Source organism: Ambystoma mexicanum, chromosome 12 (assembly GCF_040938575.1).
Source record: "Ambystoma mexicanum isolate Mex_15411 chromosome 12, UKY_AmexF1_1, whole genome shotgun sequence".
Lineage (NCBI taxonomy): Eukaryota > Metazoa > Chordata > Amphibia > Caudata > Ambystomatidae > Ambystoma > Ambystoma mexicanum.
In genome coordinates, this window is record NC_090936.1 from 371575638 (window position 1) to 371602891 (window position 27254).

Here is a 27254-nt window from a genome sequence, read left to right on the forward strand (position 1 = left end):
TTATTCTTCACAAGAAGCCCTCTCCTAATTCATGTGAGTGCTTGTGGCGACTGTGCTTTGTACGGGCCGCTCTAAACGTTGTCAGTTTCACTCGCAATTCTTTGTGCAGAAAGCTTTGAATGTTGTTAGTATCACTTGCTATCCAGCACCGTTTCGTTGTCACCACGTTGCTATGGCAACCTGACTTATAGCAGACTTATTTGCTGCTTATTATCGTTCATCAGCAAGTGCTTTGCAGCTCAGTTGCACCGCAAAGTCCCCTGTCCGTCGTGATCGCTTTTTTCGTCTCGATCAGCGGTGCGGCGTATATCTTTGCCAGGGACCTCCGCCCTTGATAATGGTAATGGCTCTTGTCGCCAATGTTGTATATTGTTTTTATGATGAACACCCATAGACAGCACTAGTGTTTTCCAGTAATTTATTTACTTTAGGAGGTCCCCAGGTGGGTGCATCCTCCACAACTCAACAACGCTTCTGTATGATTCTGAAACAATAGTGTTCCAGAATCATACAGCGCGTCACACCGATGACACAACAATTCAATGCAGATCAACACATTATAACAGCTGGCTGCGTGGTTATACATGATTACACTGTGGCGCGAAATCTCAAATATCGAATTCGAAAGGCGCCCTGCAGTGTAATCCCACATTAGTTATCCCACATTCACTTACTCGCCACCCCCACTTACCTTTTGGTAGCACACTTTGTTGTGTGCCGTCATTTCACCTGTATTGCTGCAACACCAGTTCCCTTTACTTACGTGGACAGGAACCGGCGTCACAGGGTCCTTTTTTAAAAATAAACTTTATTGTATACAAAGCAGGGGACACACGATGCCATTATAGTGAACAAGGATGTGGTGGACACCTCTGCATCCCCCGCTCCCTCTGTTCGCTATAATGGTCAATGTATAGTGTAATTGTTCGACATTTTCAGCTGTACAAAATATTGGTACAGCCAAAATTCAAACAATTATACCATACTTTTTTTGTCTGAGCAGGTAATTACTGATCAGGTTGCCCGTAACTCTGCTGAAAAGCTTTCACAAAGGTGAAAACATTATCCATTATTTCATCACCTGCTGTGACAAATGGCAAAGCCCAGGGTAAGTCATGACCACTTGGATTTCTTTTCGAAAAATCTCATCAGAGCCAAAGAAATTAGGCTTAAAGATATGCTGCACCATGTAGGAGTCAAGAAGTTCCTCAATCCTGTATAATTCATTGCCATTTGTCTTGGCACTTGCCTCAGGGCATGAACCTTCAGCAGCCTTTGGCTCAAATTGTCCATGAAGGCTCAGCCTCTGAGGTATGAATGGCTACTTAGTGAGGTCACACTCTGTAACTGATCCATTGTCTGTCTTTCATTTGGTTGCAATCGTAATGAGACATTGAGTCACTCCTCGCTCTTTAATGTAAATTTGTATGGGTGGCGCTTCCTTGGTGTCACTGTTTCACCTGTAGAATAAACAGAGCTATGTGGGGTGGTCCAAAGGTAGGACCCTTTCCTGTTGGAAAAAGCTCCAAGTTAAACTGCCCTCCAGCCCATAGACCAGTCAGATAAAATTTCATAGACCACTACCATAGGAACCAGTAATGGCAGAGCGTTTTGTGACCACTGTGCAAGTCCTAGTACTTTCCCCCTGCACTACTGCAACTTTATGTATGTTGGTGCTACTTTCCAAGACCTATAATTGTAAAGGAATGAGTGACTCTTTAAAGTAAACCCTTTTTTGCTGCCATATTGTTTTGTGTCTGTGTGTCTTGAAGTGTAGAATTTTCTGAACTCTGAAGGGGGGTGTACAATGCACCTTGGTTGTAGAGTATTGTTCAGCCTCTGTTCACACTTTATTTTGGACTCCATCCTTCGTCTCATTGGCCCTTTACTCGACTGGGATATTTTATTCATCGTAGTTGAGATAAGAATGTCTGCAGCATATGCTTTTGATTGAGGAAACCGTTCAGCAGTTGCAGGGGATGCTTCAAGGAAGAGGCTGTGTCAATGAGTTGTAAAGCAAGGAAAAAGAACACCTGCTAGTTAGTGCACCTGCAATGCATTTGAAACCTGAATCCATGTTTTTGGGAACTTGGCATGGGTAACTTCCGTAAATAAATTAAATATTATTAAAAGTATTTCTTCAGGCTTGTGACATTGCATATATTGAGAACTAAATCATACTGCTAGTACCCAATGGATTAAAGATTCATTCTGGTACATTTCGATAAGCATGAACGCAGATAGGTATGCCATCTGTAACCGGTCCTGTGTTTTTACTAATGATAGGGTGGCCCGGGCTGAAGTTTGTGCCCCTCAGATAAAGCTTTTCCCAGCATATGTGACTTTTTGAATGTGTCTATCAACCAAAGTAAACTTCTGATCTTCTGAACAAGTCTTATCATTTCTCTTTTCTCGCCAGAGCAGGTTGACAGTCTGTCAGTGAACCCAGGTCCTGATGGCACGCCTGAGCTAATGGTGTCACAGCCAGGCTGTGGATATGCCATCTTGCTCTGCACCTGGAAACCAGAACATCAATGCCAGGCTGAGGGAGAACCCATGTCCGCTTCCAGCAGGTACTACAACGGTGTGCGGTTGAGCGCTAGTCTAATAGTTTAAAATAAATACATATTACATTCTATCACATAAATGTGGTAGCTGTTAGCTTTGACATTGTTACAATAGCAATCAACTGATGAGTGTGAAATGTCTGCCACATAACTGCAAATGGGCTGCTTCTCAGTGAAGTTTTAGGACTCTTCTCAATAGATAAAATATGTTGAAGAGTCTTTAGCCAAGTTTCCCTTGATAGTTGTGTTAGGAAAGATTTCATTTTATATGTAATTTTCCCTCCAGTTGTGTAACCCCCCAACTTTTTGCTGCTGTTTAAACACCTCAGTCTGACTTTGCCAGGGGAGCACAGCTGCACTCCTCTGGGCGTTTTGCTCACTTTTTATGGGGAAACTGACATGCCCTTAAGATGGTCAGTACTGGGAGACTGTGTTTCCCTTAGTCCTTTTCCACTGTTGCAACTTTTCATTTGGAGGTTATTCCCTTGATATATTTACCAAAGCTTACACTGAGACTTCAATAATCTAGTATCTATGGAGCTGTTGATTTGGTGCCTACAGTAGTAGGGATATTGGATAAAGCTGAGTTTGTAAGTGCTGCTAAATGTTGGATTGTGCAGCCTTATGCACAGCATCGGACTCAGTGTTTCACCTTTTGGATTTTAGAGCACAGGCAGCTTTTTTAAGAATGGCACACACCCCAACTGATATCTCATACCACACATACTGCCCTGTGCACAAAACACACCATAATGTGCACCCCACAGCACAAGGCACTCCTCACATATCCACACATATACTAGAACTAAGCCCCCACAGGCACATTAGCCAACTCTCTTGCTTCACACCGATTTGCATACATCACCTCATCAACCTGGAATGGAAGGTGATGAGGAACGCCGCTATATATGCCTGGCCCCTCTTCTAATACCTCCCTCTAACCCCCTAAATAAACAAGTGGCAACTACTGCTCAGGACTTTAGTGGTCAGATGAGATGTTCAGCACTACAAATGCATATGTGAGCTATACAAATTACATGTACAAAATTATGTTTCTGGCTGATGGCTTTTTCGCGATGTGTATAAAGTTCTCACTGAATGGGGGAGGAGCATGAATTATGGCTTTATTTAGAGGGGATTTCTGAAGGGAATCCAAATATGGGTCACTGGAAAGTTTCTCGAGTTAGCCATAAAAGAGTGTAAACGTAATTTGACAGTTCAGCAGTGACAGCACCTGCAAATATCTTTAAGAATGTCTGTGAATTGAGAACTGGCAAGTGCACACTGCTTCCCCACTCAGAAGCGGTCTTGTAAAATTCTGCAAGGCTCCTGGTTTTGGGCAGAGGAAACCTCTCCAAGAATGAGAAGAACAATGAATATTATTGTATTGCATTGTACTTGTCATTTATATAGGGCCTTTTACCATTATTATAATCTCAATTTGCTGTTAGTGGGAATGCCTTCGGTGGCCCGAAGTCCAAAGTGTTGTAGGTGAAGGAGTAAGATTAGGATGCATGTGTGCATTTGCCCGATTAAGGCTTAGCAGGGGTGGCCAGGCTCCGTTAGCGAGCAACCCTTGTGGCCAGGCATGTGGATGGGTGCTGGGAGGAGTCAGGAGATGGTGTGAGTGCTAGAGACTCGCTTATGTATTCTGAGTGCCCGAATTTGTCATAGGTATGCTGCGCATTCTGATGTCGGAGGTGTTGAGGTGTAGTCTGGTGTAAGTAGGCAGAGAATTATGTGGTGATTTGTTGTTTGTGCAGCCGCTCAGGTAAATAGTTTCTTCTGTGGATTCTTGCGGCTGCCATAAAATGATGAGGAAATGAAATGAAATGATGTTTTATTTATATCTTGCTCACACACTAGTGTTTCAGAGCGCAATCCATGCCCCAACTATTTTCAACAAGAGGAGCACAGGTTCTACTTCAAGGTTCTTCTAGGCGGGTAAAGTGGTGAATTTACACAAATATCGAGAGCTTACTGAATCTTTTCAGTTGTTACCTTTACCATGAGTGCCCCATCCTATATTTCATACCTGCGCATTACCTGTACCCCCGCCCCCTTCCTTCCTTCCAGAGCGATTCCGGGGTTGGTTCTTGATTGCCCTCCTGGAGTATTGCACGGGGGACCCCCACCTGACCTACTGGTGCGAGACATGGCCATGGCACAAGTCCTTCCATGACAATTCCCTGCAGTGCATCCCAAACTGTCCGATTTGCGATGGTGGTGATTCCATCACAAGCACTGCGTGTGCAATTTGCCTGTTCTCCCGTACATGACGGGTGCAGTGACTCATCAGTCCTGTGACATTTCATATATGAAGGGATGTGGTTCAGCTAGTGGTGCTTGTGGGAAATCAGGGTCATGATTGGTGTATGATAGTGTGTGTAGTCCGGGCCGCTGCAGAAGTGGCCAGCGCAGACATGTGCTGAGTGGTCGAGGTCGCTGTGAATGCAGCTGGCACCACCTGGTGCTGAGTTTGTCTAAGTTCGGAATGGTAATTGGCAGTTTTTAGGGAGGGGTTTCAGGATAATGCAGAAAACAGCCAGGTTTTGGGGACTTTTTTAATTAGAGATCGTTTTTGGTGCAGCGGATGTGCAGAGGAAGAGTGTTCCAGATGGTGGCAGCTAGGGTAGAGAAAGCCGAGCTCTCAACTCTGGTGGATTGGTAAGGGGGAATAGCGAGGAGGAAAGCGGGGCCTGATTGGAGGTTTCTTGATGGTCGGTAGTGGATGATTTTGTTCTGAAGGAACTCTGGTCCTGTATTATGGCTTGGTGTGTGATGCACATGGCTTTGAAAGTTGCGCTTTAGCTAACAGGGAGCCACTGCAATATTCTGAGTGTGGGGGTCATGTGTTCTCTGGGCGAGAGGGCAAGGAGCAATCTGGCTGCTATGTTTTGGATTGTTAAGGTTTCCTGAGCTGGCGTCCCAGGAAGCCGAGATAGAGGGAGTTGGTGTAGTCTAGGTGGGAGATGATGATGGACAGGATTGCAGAGAGTCTTTGGGGATAGGCGAGGTAGGGAAAGATTTGTTTTGGGATGTGGAAGTGGCAGGTTCTGGATATAGAGTTGATGTGTTTGGAGAGAGATAGTTCTGCATCCATGGTGCATCCAAGGTTTTTTTAAATTTTTTTTAACCATTTTTCATTGGAGACATAATCCATCACAACATATGATCGTTACACTTTGTTGTCATAATGCATAGACCAACTTTCCATTCAGGGTTAAAGTCACCCGTTGTTACGTAAATTGTCTCCAATTTCTTCATCTGTAATTGATCATCCCCCCCCACTGCCCCTTTATAACTTTTGTAACAGTTTTGAAAGGGTAAAAATATTTTGACTTTCAACAAATGTGCAAGAGTATAACTTTTGATATTATGAGTCCACATTATAATTTCGTTGTCTGTTAGTATACAATCGGTATCTCCCAGTTTTATCGTTTCATTCTTAACTTCCTTCCTCCCTCCCTTCCCCGCTACAGCTTTTGGAAGGGGGGTCAAGTGGACAGGGGTCTCTGCAGTGTCTAATTCTTTCATACATAAGTTCTTGGGTGTAGATGTTACACAGTTAGTTCCCTCTTCCCCTTTGTTTTTCCCCTCCTTGTTCTCTTTTTTTCGTCGTGCTGATTCTCGATCTCTTTCTCTGTTCTGATGTTAAGTGATCGATATATTTCTGAGGGTTCGTGGTTTATAGAAGTGGGCTTCCCTGTCTCCAACAAAGTCTCTGAAGGGGGCCCCTATGGATAGGTATCTCTGATATGTTTCTGTTCTTATGGCAGTTACCTTCTCCATTGCCATTACTCCCCATAGTTTAATCCACCACCATGGTGTCGTCGGGCCCTCTAGTGTTTTCCACCTTTGCGCTAATGTTATTCGTGCTGTTCATAGTAAGTGTGTTATTAGCGTGGATATATGCCCCGATGCTGCGTATGTTCCCTTTGCCTCTACTCCCAGCAGGACCACCTTAGGTGATAGTGGTAAGTCTCTGCCAGTAATGTCTTTGATGTGTCCCAGTATCTCCTTCCAGTAGGTAATTGCTTTGGGGCATGTCCACCACATGTGGAATAGATCTCCTCTCCCTCCACATTGTCTCCAACAGTTTGGGGGATATTCTGGGTTTATTTTGTGTAGTCTGTGGGGGGACATGTACCATCTGTAGCATAATTTATATGCAGCTTCTTTAATTGCTGTACATTTGGAGGATCTGTGAGCTCTTGTCCATATTTGGTCCCACTCTCTTTCCGTTATTGGTTCTCCTACATCTTTTTCCCAATTCTCTTTATATTTTAGGTTGTCCGTTGGTTGTGCTCCATCGAGCATTCTGTAGATTCTAGATATCCCCTTCTTTGGTTCACCTTCTTGCATTGTTAGTTCCAAGCCTGTTAGGATTCTCGTTCCCGCTCTTTTCACTGAGGGATGGGAGATCCAGTGTCGTACTTGCGTGTACCTGAACCTTTCATTTTCCCCAAGATCGAATTTCTTTTTGCATTCTAGGAATGGGATTGGGTCGCTGTTTTGGTACATGTCCTGCAGTGTCAGATTGTCTGTGCCTTTCCAGCCTTTCCAGGAACTCTTCTTCAGGCCTGGGGTGAAGTCAATGTTATGTGCAATTGGGGATAGTGGACCAAGTCCTCGTTTGATCTTTTTCATTTGCATGGCTTTGTCCCAGCCACTCAGGGCTGTTTTAGTAGCTCCTAGTAATTTTCCTTCTGCTTCGCGGGCCTTGGGGTTCAGTGCTAGGAGCGCTTTTATCGGGATCTGTGTGGATGCTTGTTCTATGGCTCTCCATCCTTTGATGTCGTCTGGGTTAGCCCACTGGAGAATGGGGGCCAAGTGCGCTGCCATGATGTATAGGCCCAGGTCTGGGACCCCAGGCCTCCCAGGAGCAGGGGACGGGTCAGTATGCGTCTCTGTATTCTGGGTCTCTTTTTCGCCCATATGAATTTAAATACTGCGTTTTGAAGTTCTTTGATTATCTGTGGTGGGATCGTCGCGGGTATTGAGCTCGTCACGTATAGAAGGAGGGGGAGAAGGGTCATCTTTACTGCTGTTATTCTGGCGAACCACGATAATTCCTGATTATCCCATCTCAGCAGGTCCGCTTTTAGTTGTTTCCAGAGAGAGGGGATGTTTGATTTATATAAGTCCTCGAATTTCTTTGCCAGGTGAACTCCCAAGTATACTAGCGTGTTTCCTCCCATCTCAGGGGGAATCTTTGCTTCATGCAGTTTATTGTATTTGCGTCTTCAGTTATGTTTAGTGCCTTTGATTTATTGTAGTTGATTGAAAATCCAGATAGGGTGGCAAATTCTTCCAGTGTCACTACGGCTTTCGGTAGTGTATTCGTTGTGTCTCCCATATAGAGCATCACATCATCAGCATATAGTCCTATTTTCTGCGGGGTCTCCTTGATTTGCACTCCTTTTATGTCGGGGTTTCCTCTGTATCTTGCTGCTAGCGGTTCCATAGCCATTGCAAATATTAGTGGAGATAGGGGGCAGCCCTGGCGCGTACCCCTCCGTATCTCCACTTGTTTAGAGTCGCAGGCATTTATCCAAAATGATGTAGATGGGCATTGAAAATTTGCCACGTTCATCCTGCTGAATAGTGTTCCGCATCCGAATTTCTCCAGGATCATCCGTAGATATTCCTAGTCCAAGCTGTCGAAAGCCTGTGAGGCGTCCAGGGCAGCTATTGCAAATTTCTGGTTTGTCCGTCTCCCCTATTCGATCACATCTATGGCTCTTCTGACATTATCTTGGGTGTGTCGTCCCCTGACAAAACCCGCTTGGTCCTCGTGGATGATATCTGGGAGGATCTGCGATAGCCTATTCGCTAATATCTTTGTGTATAGCTTTGTATCCGTGTTTAGGAGTGCTATCGAGCGGTAGCTTGAGCATTCGGTGGGGTCTTTGTTTGGTTTCAGGGCAAGGATCGTGGAGGATCTTGCCATATCTGAGGAGATCGATCCGGTATCTCTAATTGTGTTGAAGAGTCGGGTGAGGTGTCCCAGTAGTTGCGTTCGGAATATTTTGTAGTAGGCATTTCCGAAGCCGTCTGGACCCGGGGTCTTGTTCCTTGGTAGTGAAGAGATAGCCCATTTGATTTCTTGAGCTGTGAATGGCCTCCCCAGGATTTCCGCGTCCTTGTCCGAGATTTGAGGTAGATTAGTGGCCAGTAGGTAGGATTTTTGGTCTGTCGCGTTTAGGTTTGTTCCCTGTAGTAGTTCTTCCTGGAATCGGACCATTATTTCCCTTTTCTCTTCCTCTTTTGTGATCTTATCTCCTTTTTCATTCCTTAAGGCAACTATATAGCTACGGGGTTTCTGTTTGTTTAATTTGGCCACTAGAAATTTATTTGCCTTGCCGCCGTGGACGTAGTATGATTGTTTCGTGTTCAGCAACGTCTGTGCCACCGCGTCCGCAGTGTGACTTTCTAGTTGGGCACGAACCTTCTTTAGCTCTCGCCAGGATTTCTGCGTTTGTCAGGCCTTGTGATTTTTCTCTGCTTCTTTTAGGGCTAGTTCCATCCTCCGAGTTAGTATCGCTCGTTCCCTACAGTATAGTGCTGCTTGGGCCATGAATTCTCCCCGGATTACGGCCTTCCCCGCATCCCAGACTGTTTTCCAGTCAACCTCGCCGTTGTCGTTCTCTTTGAAATAGTTGTTTATGGTTTCCTCATGTGTGCTCTAAGTGCTAGGTCGCGCAGGATCAGTTCGTTGAGTCTCCACGGTGGGCTTCGCTTATTTTCCCCTCCGTCCATTTACAGGCTAACTAGTACTGGGTCGTGGTCTGTAATATATTGTGTTCCAATTTCCACCTTAGTCACTTGGGGGATTAGAGTTGCTGACACCAGGATCATGTCTATTCTGGAGTATCCTCTGTGTACCCCTGAATAATGAGTGTATTCTCTCGTGTCTCCTTGGAAGAAGCGCCAGGTCTCGATTACTTCTAGCTCTCTGAGGAACTTTCCCAGCACCTGTCTGTTTCTCTGGTCGGCTGCCGGAGGGGGCAGGGTTTTGTCGAGGTTAGGGTCCATTATGCAGTTGAAGTCCCCTCCTATGATTGTTTGACCTTCACACCAGCTCCCTATTTTCAGTAGAAGATCTGTGATGTATCGTTCTTGCTTGTCGTTAGGAGCGTATATCGTCAGGATTGTGTAGGTCTTCCCTTTTATAGTTCCTTTGATTCCCAAGTATCTCCCTTCAGTATCACTAATCATCTGTTTTCGGAAGTTCAGTCCCTTAGCCAGCAGTATTGCGACCCCTTTTGTTTTCGTGCTGCTGGAGGCGAAATATTGTGGGAATGCCTTGTTACGCATTCTTTTTTCATCTGTTTTCAAGAGGTGGGTTTCCTGAAGGGGCACTACCTTTGCAGGCATCTTCTCGAGCCTGTTGAGAATCGCACGTCGTTTCCCGGGGGAGTTCAGCCCTTGTACATTTAGCGATACGATCAGTGTATCTGCCATTTTTGTATGTAATATGTTTGTTGCTTCTGTCTTTTGGTGTGTCTTGTTTTGGGTTAGTTTGAGGTGGCCCACCTACTGTGGTCAGGTGTTTCCTCGGTTTCTCTTCCAGTTGCTTCTTTATTTAGTGTCTTCTTCAAGGTGTTTCGTTCGTGATATTTGAAGGGGCCTGCAAGTTTCTTTTCTCTGTTAGGTCTTCTTTTCCTCTCGGATGACCATTCCCATTGGTTATTTTGGCTGCTGGGTGCGCTATTTTGTGGGCTAGTTTCGGTTTGGCTTTGTTCTTCCTCAATTTGTAGTAATGAGAGGCCTTCTTCGCATGTACTGATCCTTCTTTGTGACCGGTTGCATAAGCTTCCTTTTATGTAGGGTGTTCGACGCTAGGTCCTGGTACAGTTGGATTCGCCCTCCATTGATTGTTAGTTCTTTGTGGGTATGTGCCGCTCTCAAGATGTCCTCTTTCAGACTATAGGAGGTCATGGCAATAAGAACATCTCTAGGTCTCACTCCTGGTTCATTCCTTTTGGGGCCCACTCAGTGGATTCTGTCAAATTCAAATCTCCCTGGGGGGGGGGGGGCGTCATTCAGGATGCTGCTGAAGCAGTGTTGCATGGTGTCCCGTAGGTCTTTGTCCTGGATCGTCTCTGGGAGGCCCTTGACCCGGATGTTGGATCTTCGTGAGCGATTTTCCAAATCTTCAGTTTGGATCTCTAGGTTATTTGTAGCTCTGGCGACCTGGTCTAGTAGGTTATTGTATTGCTTTGCTTCCTCTGCCATATGTGAGAGTCCATTTTCGAGTGTGTCCACTCTGCCTCCAAGTTCGTCTATTTCCTGTCGTACCTCTTTCAGGGATGTCTTCAGCTCTTCTTTCATTGTTTCTAGTTGGGTCTGGAGTGTTTGTTATCCTGGATTCCATGCCCCTAAGGCAGTCAAGTAGTTCTTCCTTATTTATAGCCATATCAGAATTGTTAGGCGCCGTTGGTTCTCCCTGGTCTGGAGGTTCTTGGGGCGCACTTTGTTGTGTTGTGCTCCAGCAGCTTTCTAGCAGACGACTTTGGTTTTTCGCCGGTGTCTTGGTTCTTGTGTGGTGGGGGTTTCCCTTTAATCCCGGACATCAGGTTCTCTCCCCGTTGAGACTCCGTGTGGGCCTCCTGACACTTGTTTTCATGGGTCTCTGCTAGGGATAGCTCCGTTTGATTAGGTTTTCCTAGCGGTATTCCGTGTGGTTGGGTATGATAGTGTCCCCAAACACCAAGCTGGAGCTGATCAACGGGGCGCATAGGGCACCAATCACAAATTGTGGGGTATCCCCAGATAGTCACGTTTTAATAGCTGGGGAGAGGGTGCGGGGGCCCCGGACGCGCTCCCGCGTCGGCCCGAGGTGGTGGCAGGGCCCAGTTGGGGTGGTCAGTACCCTCCCGGGTTGTTGGTCTCAAGGAGGGGGTGCTCTCCCAGCCTGCCCCCCCACTCCTTACCTCTCCCCGGTTTTGGCGCTGGTCGGGAGTGTCTCCGCCACCACCGCCGGCCGTTTTGAGGCCTGCTGGGTGTAATTCACTTGCCCTGCGTGGACTGCACTGGTGGTCTCAAGAGTCCAATGAACTGCTGGGGCAGCAACCATCCCTCTCCTCACCTTACTCCTTGGGGTTCTGTGTGTAGGGGGTGTCTGGGCGCGCTCCAGCGTCGGCCCAGACGGTGGTGAGGCCCCTTATGAGCCCTCATATGAGTGTCCCAGGATGCACTGGTAGGCCGCGTTGTAAGTTTCTCCGCCCTGGTGCGTTTCACGCAGATTTTGGGCGTAGATGTGCCCCAGGATGTCCCACACCGGCGGGTGTATTTTAGGGGGGCAGGTTCACTCACCCCCCTCTGTGTTGTCCGCTGCTGGTGGGCTAATTGGGGCCCCTGGGTGCGCTCCAGCGTCGGCCCAGGCCCCTGATGGAGCTGGTAATAGCGGTAGGTGGGGGGTCCGGGTAGTGGGCTGGCTGGCAGCACACCGCTGGCGCGCAGCGTGTCTTCGGCTCCGCTGGGCGCCGCTGTGAGGAGGGGCCCGGGCGCGCTCCCGCGACGGCCCGGGACTTTCAGTGACTCTGCCAGTGCAATTATGGGGGGGCAGGAGTGACTCCTTGGGAGCCCCCCTCGGCAGTGGGGGCCCGCGTGTCCCCGGATGTGCCTCCCAGCGGGCCGAACGACCCTCCTACTTTTCACCGAGTGCCGGGGGGCGGGAGTGTCATCGAGGGTCCCGCGGCCCCGATGTCCTGGAGGGTGGGGGGGCGCGGCTCCCCCCGCTGAGTGCTTGTGCTGGAGGGGGGGCTGGCCAAGAGGTGCGCTGAGCTGCGCGAAGTGGTGTTCTCCCTCCGAGAACGGGGCAGCGCTAAGGATTCCAGGGCCCAGCTTGGCTAGTCAAGATGGTTGAGCCGCTGTTTTATGGTATATCCCCCCCACTTGTCCTATGTATCCTTGGGCCATAGCAAAGATGTTTAGCAGCAGCGGGGGGTGGGGGAATTTGATGCAGCCACTTTCTGTTACGTTGCCGGGGTCAAGCTCCAGTTGTTACGTGCGTTTTCGTGAGCCTGTCAATCGTGGCTTGATTTTAGGGGGCCGCTCTGCACTCGCAGGCAGCCCAATGTCAATGCTCCTACATTACAGTGGCGGCCATAGTCCAAGGGGGCCGAGCACTTATGCGTCTGGGCGGCAGAGGGAGGCTCTCGTCCACGGGCCCTCCGGCGTGGGCTGCGTAATTTCCCCTTCCAATAGCCGTCAATCCACGGGTCTCAGTTCCGCGTAGCCCCGCAGTGCTACCTTCAATCCACCCAGAACCGAGTGCGTATCAGGGGCTGGTAAATAAATCGCTGCTGGGCAGGCAGGCGGGAGCGCTCTCTACGACCTCGTCATTCACACGGTGGCGCTCGGAGCCGCAGCGGTCACCGCCATCTTAGTTGCACAGGGGGGGGGGGCGCCTTAAGATTCGGCTGGTTTAGGATGTTGCCGGCTCCGAATTTCCTCGGGAATCGGATCGTCGCAGCGGGAAAGGGTTCCTCTATCATCATAGGCAGATCTTTTTTCGAGTTACATGAGTTTAATAGCCGGATTCAATCGGCCGAAGGATCGCGGGCAGGGGCTTCACGAATGCACGTCTTTACGGCATGCGCTCTGGCCTTATTTGGCTGCATCCATGGTTTTTAACAGAGGTGGAGGCGTCAGTTGGGCATCCCAGGTCAATTGGCCAGAGTAATGGTTGGGGGACCAGTGCGGTTTTGCCACATATTAGGATTTCTGATTTGCCGAAGTTGAGGATTAGGTGGTTGGTCATCATCCATAGGTTGATATCCGAGAGGCAAGAGGTTGGGAAGTGGGGAGGCTGGAGTCTTGGGGATTTTGAAAAATTATCTGGATGTCATCTGTGTAGTTGTAGCAGGTAAGGTTGTGTGAGCTGATAAGAGCTGGAAGTGGGCATATGAAGAGGTAGAACAGGAGGGGTAAAATGGAGGCTCCTTGTGGCACGCCTTATGTAACAGGGCGAGGGGTGGATAGAAAGGAGGGAGGAGAATGATTTGTGAGTGTTTGGTAATACAAATGGTGATCCTATTTAGGGCGGAGTCTTTGATGCCTAGGATGAGGAGCCTGTTCCTGAGTATTGTGTGGTCGATGGTGTCAAAGGCAGCGGCTAGATCCAGGAGGATGAGTGCAGCACACCCTTCTGAATCAGTCATTCTTTTTAGGTCGTCCCAGATAGAGACCAGTGAGGATTCAGTTCCACATAGCGGTCGGAACCCCGATTGGGCTTAGTCGAGGAGTCTGTTGGCTTCTGTGAAGAGGCAAAGTTGCTTATATGCCATGCAGTCGATTAGTTTAGCAATGAAGTGGGTGTTGGAGATTGGGCTTGATGGGGAGAGTGGGTCAAGGTTGGGTTTTTTGAGTAGCAATTTGACATGCAAGGTTTTGAAGGCCTCTGGGAAGGTGCCAGATGAGCAGGATTTATTTATGAATGGAGCGGGCTACGCTGCCAGCACAGGTAGAGGTAAGGATCTTTTTTAGAAGGGGTGGTGGGCAAGGTATCCAGGTGAGCCAGAGAGTTGGCTAAATTCTAGTAGGTTGCAGAAATCGGCCTGGGAAAGAGGTGTGAATGAGGAGAAAGTTAGATGGGAGGACTATGAAGAGTTCAGGTTTGCGGGGCGGGGGGGGGGGGGTCGGCGAATGTATCCTGCAGGATCCAAGCTAGTTTTGAGATGATGGTACGATGTCTTTCAAGTGCAATGTTATGCAAGTGGTTGGAAAGTTCATCGCAGAGAGCTTGTGAGTTAGGGGAGTGTGGGTTTAAGCAACTGGGGGAATTTACTTCCCCTAGGATTTTGTCAAGTTCCCTGCATGGATTTTTGGAGTTGGAGATTGTTTCCATAGTCTTTATTTTGTTTGTGCTTTCTTTATTTTGTACAAATATACCCTGTTCAGTCTTGCGAGGCATGTTTCTTTTTTGTGGGGTGGGGTGGGGGGGTTGTTCCTCCACGTTTGCTCTAAGTGATGGTTGAGGGTTTTGAGAGCTTCAAGTGAAGAGGTGTACCACGTGTGGTGTTGATCATAGACAGGGTTGTAGGGAGGTGTCATAGCTTCGGAGAGCCATTGGTCAAAGAGGTCAATGGAGGGGTGTCCTGCATGCGAGAGAGATCCAGTAGTGTATGAAGTAGGGAATTGGCCAGGTATGGGTTGATAATGATTTTATTCCAGACAGGGGGGGTGGCAAGGGTGGTTGAGGGGATGTTTGTTGAGACTGGTGGGGAGAGGTGTTGAAGTGAGAAGGGTATAGCATGGTGATCAGTTCAGATGAGGGGGCGAGGCGCGAGTTGGGAGGATTGACCTGATGTGCAGAATAGAGCATCTAGGGTGTGTCCTGCAATGTGTTTCGTGAGGGAAATCAGTTGTGTTAGGTTGAGTGCTTCCAGATTGTCAGTGAGGGAGCGGGTCATGGGGACGGCATGGGGACGGCAGGAACATCAAGCCAGATGTTGAAGTCTCCAAACAGAGTGAGCGCAGGATGCAGATTGAGCGTGGTTAAGAGGGAGTTGCAGAGAGAGTCCATGAAATTTCAGTCCTAGCCGGGTGGCCTATAGGAGAAGGAAGCTATGAGTGACGGAAGGGCTCTGGTGGAACTTAGCGAGAGTAGATTTCCATTTAGTTTTGCAAGGTAGATTCTCTGTGGATACTACTGAGATGTTGTTTGTGGAGAATGACAACCTCCACTCTGCTGTGCCTGTTATGTACGAGCAGGGGGTAGCTGGGAGGGAAGGCGTTGTGTCCGATGCGGTAGAAGTCATCAATGAACTAGGTTTCAGTGATGAATAGGAAGTCTGGGTTTTCAGTGGTTGAGGTCAACTGATGTGCCAATGATGAGTACACAGGAAAGTGAGAGAGAATTCTGCTCTTTGGTCAACATCAGCAGTGGGAGTAGGTTGGGCGTGGTGGGGAGGGGAGCAAGGATGGCTGAGTGCATGGTAGGAAGTTCAGAAGGAGGAGGAGGTTGTGTTGGCCAGGGTGCCACGTGATACACTGAGGGAGTGGAAGTGAGAGTTAGGAGTCTGAGGGGGTGGTGTGCGGGGCAGTCATGTGTTAGCCGAGGGGTGGTACAATATTGCCACAGGTCAGGGTGAGGGTGGGGGATCAACAGAGGTAGGAGTATTATAATATGCGGTGTACCCTGGGGTGTCAAGACAGGATTTGGGAGGGTTGTAAGCCAGCAAGCATTCTTATTTCTGTGTGGGTGAGGGGAGTGGGTGAAAGCAGTCAGGGGTGGAGTTGGACAGGCACAGTGAGTTTTGGGAGACGGGGGCTGGTGAGTACTGAAGGGGTTCTGGCGAGTGGTGCACCTTTCAAACAGAGAAGTGTCTGCTGTGTGGTGGGGGCCTGCTGAGGGAGAGGGGAAATTTGGGGCAGGGAAGAGTGGGTAGTGGGGTATGAGTTTGGTATGCCCAGGGCTGGCATGGAAGGGTGAGGGGAAAAAGCTAGTCACCTAGAATCAACTTTGGCATTGCACTGGAGAGACACTGAGGTTCAACTTTGGCGCAGCAATAGAAAAACTACCTAGTGTAAACCTGAAGTGGGAATCACTTTTGCACAGCAGTGCAACACACCTAGATTGGACGTTGGGACAGTGAGGGAAGACACTCATATTCAACTAGGTCGAAGCAGTTGAAAAATCACCTAAATTCAACTTATGGTCGTGCTGTGTGAAAGCACTTAGATTCAATTTAGGCAACGATTTAAATTTGGCACTGCTATGGAACGACAGAATTTGGCACTGCAATATAAACATCTCGATTTAACTTTGATAGAGTGGAGGAGCGGGTGGCGTGGGGCGGGGGGGAGGGCGGAATGGCCCAGATCTAACTTTGGCAACAGTAAAGGAAAATACTCAGAATTGACTTTGGCACACAAATGGATACACTCAGATTTTACTTCGGCACTGCTATATAAACACCTAGATTTAACTTTTGGAGAGTTAATGGGAAATGGCCTAGGTCTAACTTTGGCAACAGTAAAGGAATACACTCAGAATTGAATTTGGTATACCGATGGACACACGCTCCTCCACCTCCAACTCCCTCGGGGACAGTGGCTTCTCCAAGCAACGAATTTGGGGTATATCTCTTTGCTCGGTAGCGGCCTCCCTTTGGAACAGCCTCACTGCCACTCTGAAACTTGAGGAGAACCATCTTCGGTTCTGGAAGCATCTCAAGACCTTCCTCTTTGCACCTGCCTTTGCTCTTCCTCTCCCTTGCTGATCTGCTCTGCTTCGGCACCGTGCACACTCGGCCACAAACCTGCAGTGCTTCCTGGCAACCCTTGCACTTGGGTGTGTAGCTGTAACCCTAGAGTCCCCTTACCTGCACTTATCAGACACCCCTTGTCTGTACTCTAAACCTGCACTTGCAACCTTGCTGGCTGCACTACCATTTGTTTTGTTGCTGTTTCCTGCTCAGCATTTCCCCATCTCCCTTGCACTCTCCCCCACCCCTCTCCCTTGCGCATTCTCAATGTCACTGGGCCTAGTAAGATTGTTGTTTTGTCCTCCCTTGTTCCCCTCCCCTGCCTCTTCGCGCTCTGAAACACTGGTGTATGAGGATGATACAAATAAAATATCACATCATATCATACGCAACTCTATAGATAAGGGGTGTATCGGCCACTTTTACTCCCTAAAAGTTGGCAAATGCTCCCAAAAAATTAAAACAGTGGGTAAAAATACTCCCAACAGAAAATAGGAAAAAGACATCTAGAATCTTGCGCCCTGCTTTCACCCTTATAACCCCATGGATATGTTTGGACCAGTAGTGCATATAGTACCATAGGAAGAAACGACTTTAACTTCCTGATTGGAAGAAGTAACTATGTATCTTTTAATGTGCATGAATAACTAGGTGCAAAGAAATACATAATACAAAAACATTTCAGTTAGCACATATTTTTACTCGCTTATAAAATACTCTCCTTGGGAATTGGATTTCCATTTTTACCTCCTAAAAAATCATTTTACTCCCAACTTAAAAAAAATAGGGAGCAAAATACTCCCACTTTAAAATCTTATCTGGAGCACTTGACACACGTCAATTGGCATACTCAGATTTAACTTTAGCACTGCTATTTCAAGTCCTAGATTTAACTTTGGGAGAGCGAATGGAAAATGGCCTAGGTCTTACTTTGGCAACAGTAAAGGAAAACACTCAGATTGGACTTGTGCATCGCAATGGACAGAGTATGGCTACCTTATACAAATTAGGCTGACTGCAAAATATGGCTATCTTACACAATTTAGTCTAAATGCAAAATATGGCCACCTTCCACAATTTGTGCTAAATGCAAAATATGGCTATTGAAATACATGTAGGTATGCAATATTAGGTAGTAAGAGTGATGGGGTTTTATTGGAGTACAGTAATGGCTGTACTCCCCCCCCCGTCAAACCACACTTACCTTATCAGTTGTTGCTGGTTGACCGTGGCAGGCTTCCTAGGTGAAAACAGGAAAACATGGACTGGAGCGTCTTGGTAGGAAGCTGCCCTTTATCTTGTGGCCCTTAGCCGGGGCTGCCCAGGCAAAGGCTGCCTTGAGTGGTTATTTTAAGTAGGTCCTACAGAGCAATCCACACTTGGGGGTGGGATAGGAGGCGGGAGGACCCGGAAAAACATTTAACCAGGCATGGGAGGGCAGACGGATGCCGGCAAGGATGCATAAAGTGAAAAAACAAAGGCCGGATGGCTCACAGGCACAAGGGCAATGCACTTACCATTGTGGTGGTCAGGAGTGATATAACGGATGTCACAGACCTTCTTTCCTCACTTCCAAATCCTGAGGCTGTCTGAATGAGTATATGTGGTTCATGGAACAAACACTTTAATGTTAGGGTAAGTGTTGAGAAACATGAAATGATCACCATGCCCATACATTGGGCCCCATTATAACCCTGCCGGTCGCGGTACAACGGTGCCGGTGAGCTACCGGCACCCTTGTTACCGGACCGGCAGAGTACAAGTTCACTGGTCGGGAGTCCGTAGCCCCTCCCCCCCCCCGGCACCCCCTGCCAGGTCTGACCTGGCAGGCGGAATGGCACCCGCTCACAGACTTTGACGGTAGCTCCGGCACCATTCATAATGGTGCCGGTGCTACCGTCCTCCCCATTCCCATTGAGTCCAATGGGACTCGAATGGGAATGGGGAGTTTCTTTTTCCAGCGCCTGGCCGTAGGGACCGCCAGGGCTGTAATGTCCCAGTTATCCCCCATTGCTAGGTGCCAGAAAAAAAACATGACTCCGGCGGCAGCCTGCCGGTTTTACTGGCATGGCTACCACTTGGAGTCATAATGAGGCCCATTATGTACTAAGTGATTCAAGCATCAACCCTTTTATCACAGACAGACCTATTTGTTGAATATAAACATCTGTGTTCATTCTTATGGTTCCCAAAATGCTTTTTCATTGTATGCACATAAGCAAGGGGCACTGATTAGTTTGCCCCCTTGCCCTTTCTCATTGGGTATTTTGAATGAGTGTTAGGTGTATACCAGACTGTTCCTCTTGGAATGATAGCCTTCTGTCGGAAATTAATGTATATGGTTAGTCTAGGTTTTGATAATGCGCTTCCCTCAGTAAGACATGTGCAACATTCTTACTAAGACCAAAATATATACTGGAAGTGTTAATTGAAGATTAACATTGTCATTTTAAAAATAGCTTGTTTACAATTTACTACAATTAAATAATTCCCTTTTTTTAATAGCTTCTTTGTCGAGGATACACATGTTTTGTCTGCAAAAAAAGGAATATAAATGCATTTGTGGGTCCTTCAGGCTCATCCTCTGGTCTCTTATAAAGTCTGTCAGAACCAAGCACCATACAGACATGTGCCCTTGGTGTGATGGCAGCATTCCTGCAGGACAAATGCCATGATTATGTATTTCTCCAAGTACAGGCCGGTGGACAACTTGTGGAGGATTCCTCTGCTGCGCTTATTCCACTTTTAACCATTAAAAAAACATAGCACTTCCCTTTCCCCCCTTCGAGAAATCTGTTTCTTACCCTGGTTGTGCTGCTTTCAGCATCTTTTGGGGTGGAACTAACAAACACGCACCTGACAACATGATTAAGCAAGATATCTAGAGTGGGAGAAGAGAGTGAGAGATCCAGAGAGAGAGAGAACTAGATGTTGGGAAGGAGTTGGCTTTAGCTAGGTATTAGTATTCATGTTAACCATTCAAGTTAGCACCACATGTTATGGTCTCAACTCCCCTAATAAATTAGTCTTTTTGTGCTTTCTCAGGGATTAGAAAGTAGATGTTTCCTGCCTTAACAAAACCCACCTTCTACAGTATGACCCTGTTAGCTCTGTTCAATATATTTCCCAATTCAGTCTTATACTTCAATTGGAGTAGAGAAAATTCTCCTCAGTCAAGAAAACACGAATTTCTAAAAGTACAATGATAGTAAAAAGAATGACACTCAGAAAATGGAAACCCAAATCCCTAATGGAGCATGAATAATGGTAACTGCTAAACTAGCCTCACTGAAAAGAATTTGCTACAAGCTCTAGGTAGAGGAGACTATTCATATCTGTATGGTGCCGCTACTTGAACATTAGGTAGATCTCAGTTTCCGGCTTGGGCCTACTTCTGGAACAGCCTCCCTGCCACTCTTAAACTTTAGGGGAACCATCTCCATACCAGAAGCACCTCAAGACCATCCTGTTAGTTTCTGCCTTCTCTCATCCTCTCACCTGCTGATCTGTTCTGTCTCAGCATCGTGCACCTGGTCACCCGCTGATTTTCAGACCCAGGTACCTGCTCACCTTGCCACCCACCCACACTGCCTCCTGGCTATCCCTTTAGCTGGGGTCTGTATCTGTAACACTACAGTCCCCCCCCCCCCAATCTGTTTTTTCTGCACTTATCTGGAATACCCTGTCTGCTGCCTTATACCTAGCAGTTGCCACTTGGCTGCACTACCGCTGTTTGCTGCCCTTATTTATTTATGTTTTATTTATTTTCTCCTTGTTCAGCATTCCCTCCCTCCCCATGAACTTTCCCCTTCTTCCTCTCCCATGCACTTGCGCGTTCTCAATGTCACTGGGCCAAGGAAGATCGTTGTTTCTGTTCTCCCGTGTTCTCTTCCCTTGTCACGCTCCGAAACACTTGTGTATGAGCGTGATATAAATAAAATATCAATAACAATAAGCCAGGAGGAGTTCTCGCTTGAGGGTTCATTTAGGCATAGGACTTTGGTTTTACCATGGCCATTGAACAAGCTTACGCTTATCGTGGAATGCACAGCAATCGCTTCAACTAATTACAGTATGCTTTATTTTTCCAGTTTCTTCCTTTGCTCCCATCGTTCCCTTTTCGGAGTATCGATCTACAGACTAGTTTGTTTACAAAAGTAGTGAAATGTGTCTCTAGTTATGATCTCTGATTTGGAAAAATCTACTGAGCCAAAATATGTACTGGTGCAATTCACCCCCGGTTTGTAAACCTGTTTAACTTTTAATCTAAAAAAAAAAAAGAAAAAGGAGGAGTCAACGTGGTTGGACTGCAACCTTCAATTTGACTTTGATAAACGGCTGGCTGATGAGGAGAGCAAATTCGTTTTTTTCACTGCCTCTTTTGAGGGTCACAAAGTCACACGGGTCTTTGTACAGGAAGGAACTAGAAGCCAAGATAGCCAACTACTTCACAGAAATTCCTGCACCAACGTATGTGACCACCCAATAAACAAGTGTTTATAGTTGAAACACTTGTGTATAGGCGCGTTATAAATGCCATATCATATCGTATCATATCATATACCCAATGGAAGCCATTTCAGGCCACGCTGAATGGCAATTTTTTGGAAAATGCTTCAAGGCTCAAGAAGTAATGCTCTTCTAAGTCTGAAAACTCTTAATTGAACTTCGGACCATGGAAGAGTGATATAGGGAATCTGTCTCTAGGAAAGTGCTATTCATATTTATTTATTTGTGTATGGTTTAAAACAACACTTTACAACACAAAATGACTGGTTGGTTATATGATTATTTGAACAAAATTAAAACAATGGTTTCACACATGAAAATTAAAAGTACACTTAGAATAAAACATTTGGATCCTCTTATTTAAGAGAGTCCTCAGGTTAATATCACTCTACAGGAAAACACTGATACGAGATGGTCTCCCGATATTTAATATCGACAACAAGCTCAAATCAACTAAAGATAAAGCACTATGCAACTGGGCTGACCAGCAAAAAAACAAATTGGAAAACTTAGCGTGCACCGCAGACGACCTGATAGTCAATCCACAAAGAGTGATCCAAAAGCTGAAAAATGATGACTGGATTACAACAGGTGAAAAGGCAGTGGCGATCAAGTTCTTGAAACATCTCCCGCCAACTTATAACAAATTAAAAAGCCCTTTAGCCTACTGCATAAAATTCCCAGACAAAAAACTCAGAAAAACGTTCTTAAGAGCCCGGCTCAACTTACTACACACAAGAGAGATTCTAGCAATAAGAAGTCAAGCTAATCTCACAACCTGCAGACTGTGCAAAAACTCGGGCAATCAAGAAACAGTCCGCCATCTGTTGTTAAACTGCCCAGCTCTAAATACAGAGCGTTCAGCCTTCTTGGCCCCTCTGTGGGTAAATTCAGTTCTTGTGGAAGAAGACACATGGTGTTGCCGTCTGATTTCGAGCGAAAAAGCCAGATGGTCGGTGGCTACAACTAAGCTAATGGAAGCAGCTTTCGCAAAGATAAACGCCATTGAAACAATCCCATAACAGCTATCGCAGTTGAATGTGCAATTAAGTGACTTATTTGATCTCCTGAACAGTGACTTTGATTTGGATTTTAATTTAGTCTCCTCTTCTTCTTGTAAAAATCAATTCCTTTTCTTTATACACAAGTAAATAAAAACAAAAATCACTTATTTTTTTACTGTGCATTTGATTAATAAATAAACCGTTTGCACATACAAAGTTTAAATTATATAAGCCACAATTATTATATTTTTACATAATTCAGCATAGTCAAATCGAGAAAATTGCACCTAAAATCATTAAAAGGAAGCAAGTATTCTCCAATTTGAGATAGAAACTCAATCAAAATTCAGGCTAAAATCACACTCTCATAAATACTGATAAATAGTACTGTGAAGGTATCGCGAGTCAGACAAAGACAACAGGTTCAAGTTCTTTTAACAAAGTTTTATTAATTCAAAAAGGCAGCGTGGAGAAATGCCTAACTTGCCCTATGTTAAGGAGGGATTTCTCTACCTAAAGAAAACTAAGGATAGTCTGCATCAGGAAGTCCAAATTAAAACATCTGTCTGTGTCCAAAACCTATACTTGCCCTCACAACTAACTGTGTAACAATGTGTTGGGATGTCTGCATCAAAATGAATAGTGTTCAAAATAAAGGTCAGAGCTTATGGCTTTTGGCCTGTAATCGGCTCCTCTTCCCCAAGTTCAAAGTAGTTCATAAAGCACTGGGTTTCCTTCCCCAAGAGTTCAAAATCTTCCATCTTTTAAACAAAACAACACAGGTGTTACCTTCCCAAAAAGTTCAAACCTTCCAGCTTTCACTACAGCACTTGACTTCAAAATCACCAAAAGGTCTTTTTACATCACAAGGTTCTTTATAGGTGTTTTCAGTGGTTCTTCCATTCGGGGGGCACCTGGTCTATGTGCAGTACTCGAACCACACGGTCCACCCATTACAGGTCACACAACCGGTACCCCTCCTTGACTGCTTTTCCATTAACACCAGTCCACTACTTCTCCTTAGCAGTGAGGCTTGCTTCATTCACATGTGTCATACACTCCTGACACGGTATTGTGGCTTGGCTTGCCACCATGCACTTGTTACACTTTCTTGTGTTCCCTTGGCTCTAGACAATGCTTGTTTCCTTATCACATACAGGTCTTTGTTACACTTTCTCAGCTTTGGCCAATGCTGGATTTCTCATATCATGCGTACAACTCTTTGTGCCCTCTTGGTTTTGCCTGCACTTGTTTTCAGTTAATGCAGTTCATCTTTTAAGTACAGTTCAAAAAAGCCCTTTCAGTAAGATTCACAATTTTCCTTCTACTCCTCTTAAGCGGTAAGAGTGTTCCCAACTTGCTTTCATTTCATTTGATATTTAAAATGCCCAATATCTGCTTTATCTTCACATGGCAATGCATGATTTCCATTTATAGCAATGTCCATAGCTTTCTTTCTATGACCTCCTGCCAGCCTGGTGTTCCCCCTTCTGGTTGCACTAACTGGTCAGACTTATGGCTCCTTGCGAGGACCTCCGCCGCCACAGGTTTCTTTCTCCCCGTGCGGTTCCTCGCGTCTTTTCGCAGTGGTCTTCTGTGGCTTGCGCACACCAAGGTGTGCTTCCATGGCGATACAGGACTCGCATGACAATTTCCCTCGGTCTCGCCGGCCTCCTTCTCGTGGCTTGCCACCGGCCTCCAGCTTCCTGTACCTTCGCTTCCCACTGCATACGCTCTGTACTTTCCCACGGGTCTCGAGCGCTCCTCCTCCCACACTGCTAAACAGGAGAGTTCTGCCTGCACCCAGCAGTTCATGGCCATTCTCCCGCAGCTGACGCCATTTCCTTCAGGATTCCAGCTTTTAAAGTTCCTGCCTCCATTCTCATTTCAAAAAGGACTAGACCGCTCACCACTAAAGCGGTAGTCCTGCCTTGTTTCTGTTGTCCTCCTCCTCGCCCCAGTACTTGGGATAGGGTTGATAGGTGGGCGCTTTCACAAAGTGAGGATGTGTTGTTCTAGACATCCTCTTCTTCATCCAAGTAGCATACTGGTGTATTGTGGAGAATATTTTAGGAGAATATCGGGGAAAGCATTGACAAAAGCCTATAAAGGCACGAGGGACTAAAGGGAAATGGGAGACACCATGTTTCACCTAAGGACTTCCTCTTCCCCACTCCCCAAGTCTCCTCCACCCAGGTGATCCTCCCTTACATATGCTCCCCCAGGGTCGGGATCCAAAAGCAATCTCCTTTCCCTGGCCACCTGATAAGAGGATAGATACGGGGGAAAAGAAGTGCGGACGCCCTCAGGTTCCTCACAGTACACATAAAATCAGGTATCAAGTGCAATTAAGACCTTAAAGTGCAAATTCAAAAAGTGCTAGTGCCTCCTTCCAGATGTTAAAAACAGTGGATGTAAATACCAATGATTCTGCCCCAAATATAGTGCTCCAAAATTGATCAGTGGTAAAACATTCTTTGTGAGTTCTAAACCCCTGGTATCCCATTAAGTAGCGTTCATTTGCCGATGGGCAGCAAGTGAGAACATGGTGACTGGGTTCAATTGCAGAGTGAGAAAGACGGCATAAACTTTAATTAAACGGGATACTAGAACAGCTGCCGATGTACTCAAGGGCAGGGAGTAAATTAAAAGGTAAATAGGTGATGAAGCTCCTCAAATTAAGGGCACACATTTTGACCAAATAAGTGCTTGGGGAGTTCAGATGGAAACTCTGTTTAAAATATTATTTGAATCTCGTTTTCCAATGTAATTTACACATATTATCCACTCTGTCCTAATGCCTAGTTTTATTTTTTACTATATGGTGAGCATTGGGAGAATCCAAAGCTTGGCCCAGAGATAAACCTATATTACTTAAATGTAATAAAGCTGATGTCTGCAAATCCTGCAAGAAAACATTAGGGCTCTGCTCCGAAAGATGAAAAGCCACCAGTCCCAGGAGAGTGTTAGGATCAGGCTGAAGGGATAGTCATTTTATAAATAGTTTACAACGTTGAAAGAGCCATAGAGATCTAATCAATGGGAAACCAAGTTCACATCTTAGTGCCTTGACTGGCACTATGCTCGGGAGACCCAACAAGGATCTAAGTAGTTTCACTTCGATTTCTTTCCAGCCATAGAGTATGTCGAGTGGAAAGAAAGGGCCTCCAGTCCATGAAGAACCCCAGGGATGATACTGGTTCGATAGATGGCAAGCATGCCCTCTACATTATATCCTCCCTTCCTCGCTATGAGCTTCTTAATAACTAGCCACTTTTTTGGGGCTTTCGGCATGATGAAATCGCCATAAAAGGTGTGTGCAGGACTGTATTTAATTGGAGAGCCCAGATATACGTAACTTTCGAATGGATTGTGTCCTCCCACGTATTCCTCATCTTGTGATAACTCGTTATCGCCAGCTTCGCTGCTTCAGCAAAAAAAATGTCGTCAGATGGCGCTGTGCTCGAGGCCGTGGCGTCGATTGTCCCTCGATGGGCTCCGTACCGTGTCGACGTCACTGATGGTATAAGTAGCTCGAGCCGCGCCCGTTGGCTTCAGTTCCGTTTTTCCGATTGCTTCGCTCTCGTGAACGGCGCGCTTTGAGATTTTCTGTCAGAAAATGTCTTCTTAATCAACTGCTTCCACTCCCAAAACTGGGTTTAAGAAGTGTATCAACTGCGGGTCGAAGATGTCTATCAACGATCCTCACCGTATCTGTCTTTGGTGTCTGGGTTCGGATCATCGAACCGGCGACTGTGGCTCTTGTCAGTCAATGACGGAGAAGGCCCTCCATGAGAGGAAAATTAAGTTGGTGGTGGGGCGGGAGGCGTCGAAAGGCACTTCGAAGGCCTTGTCTAAAAAACATAAGAAATGGTCTGATTCAAAAGAATCGGAACATCATAAAAAACATTCAAAGAGATACCGATCTCGTAATAGGTTGAGACGATCTTCTTCGTCTTCTTCTAAAAAGGAGACATAGATCTCCATCGTCGTCATCCGATACATCAACCAAATTGGTTTGGTGTCCAACAAGATCAGAATCCCCTTCTGTCATGATCTCTGCTTCCAAAAGGTCAGGGTTTTCCGAACTCCCTTGGAAGCAGATCCATAACCCAGGTTCCGAGTGCCAACCAGTCCCAATTGGGACCTTTTGGACCCAGTCCTGGCACCAGTGGCACCAGGCTCATAAATATGCCCAGTCCCAGCGCTGGAAGCGCCGGGCTCATAATGCTTGGGTGGACTTACCTGCAGCAGACCATGCTGCTTACTTGCCTGCCAGTTGAGCCTCTGATCCTCTTCTGTTTGGAACTACTTTTCCTGTTGGGTGGGGCAGGAGCCACTCCCTAGATTCAGAACACTGGAACTCTTCTGGAAAGCAGGAACTCTTTTCTTACCTAGGCGTGGCTGTGGAAGGAGACACCTAAGCACTACAGGAGGCTATTTAAACCACACCCGATGGATGAATCTTGCTTTGCGTTATTCTGCATCCTCTGCAGCAGAACGCTCATCGTGTCTTCTGCATCTGATCCTGGGCCTAAGGAAAAAGGCTTACCATCCTGAATCCAGTCTTCAGCAACACCTATAAAGACAAGAAAGAACAGGTTAGCATTACGGTCTTCAGTGACAGCTCTTCACTTACCTGGTCCATCGGCTGTCACCAACGCCTCGCGCTGCATTCCGGCATCTGAAAGACAAAGGCTTACCTACTCTTCGTGCGCTCCGGAGGTCTTCACACTGCATTCCGGCATCTGAAAGACAAAAGCTTACCAACTCTTCGCACGCTCCGGAGGCCTTCGGCGCTGCATCCCGCATCTGGAAGACAAAACAAGGTGCGTTTAAAGACATTGGGGAACTTTAATACTCACGTGCCATTACTCCTTTCCACATCTAACCCAGTGGGTATTCCGGCACCCTGCAGCCGCTCCGAACTTGTACCTGCAAAATAAAAAGACAGT

At 46.6% G+C, this 27254-nt stretch overlaps 1 protein-coding gene across 1 annotated transcript in view; it reads left to right on the forward strand.

Moving 5' to 3' along the window:
• Nucleotides 1-27254, forward strand: part of ITFG2 (integrin alpha FG-GAP repeat containing 2) — a 1163252-nt gene that overhangs the window by 493478 nt on the left and 642520 nt on the right. The window contains exon 6 of the mRNA XM_069628496.1: nucleotides 2425-2573. Coding sequence (XP_069484597.1) covers nucleotides 2425-2573 — 149 coding nt within the window. The remainder of the gene's footprint in view (nucleotides 1-2424; nucleotides 2574-27254) is intronic.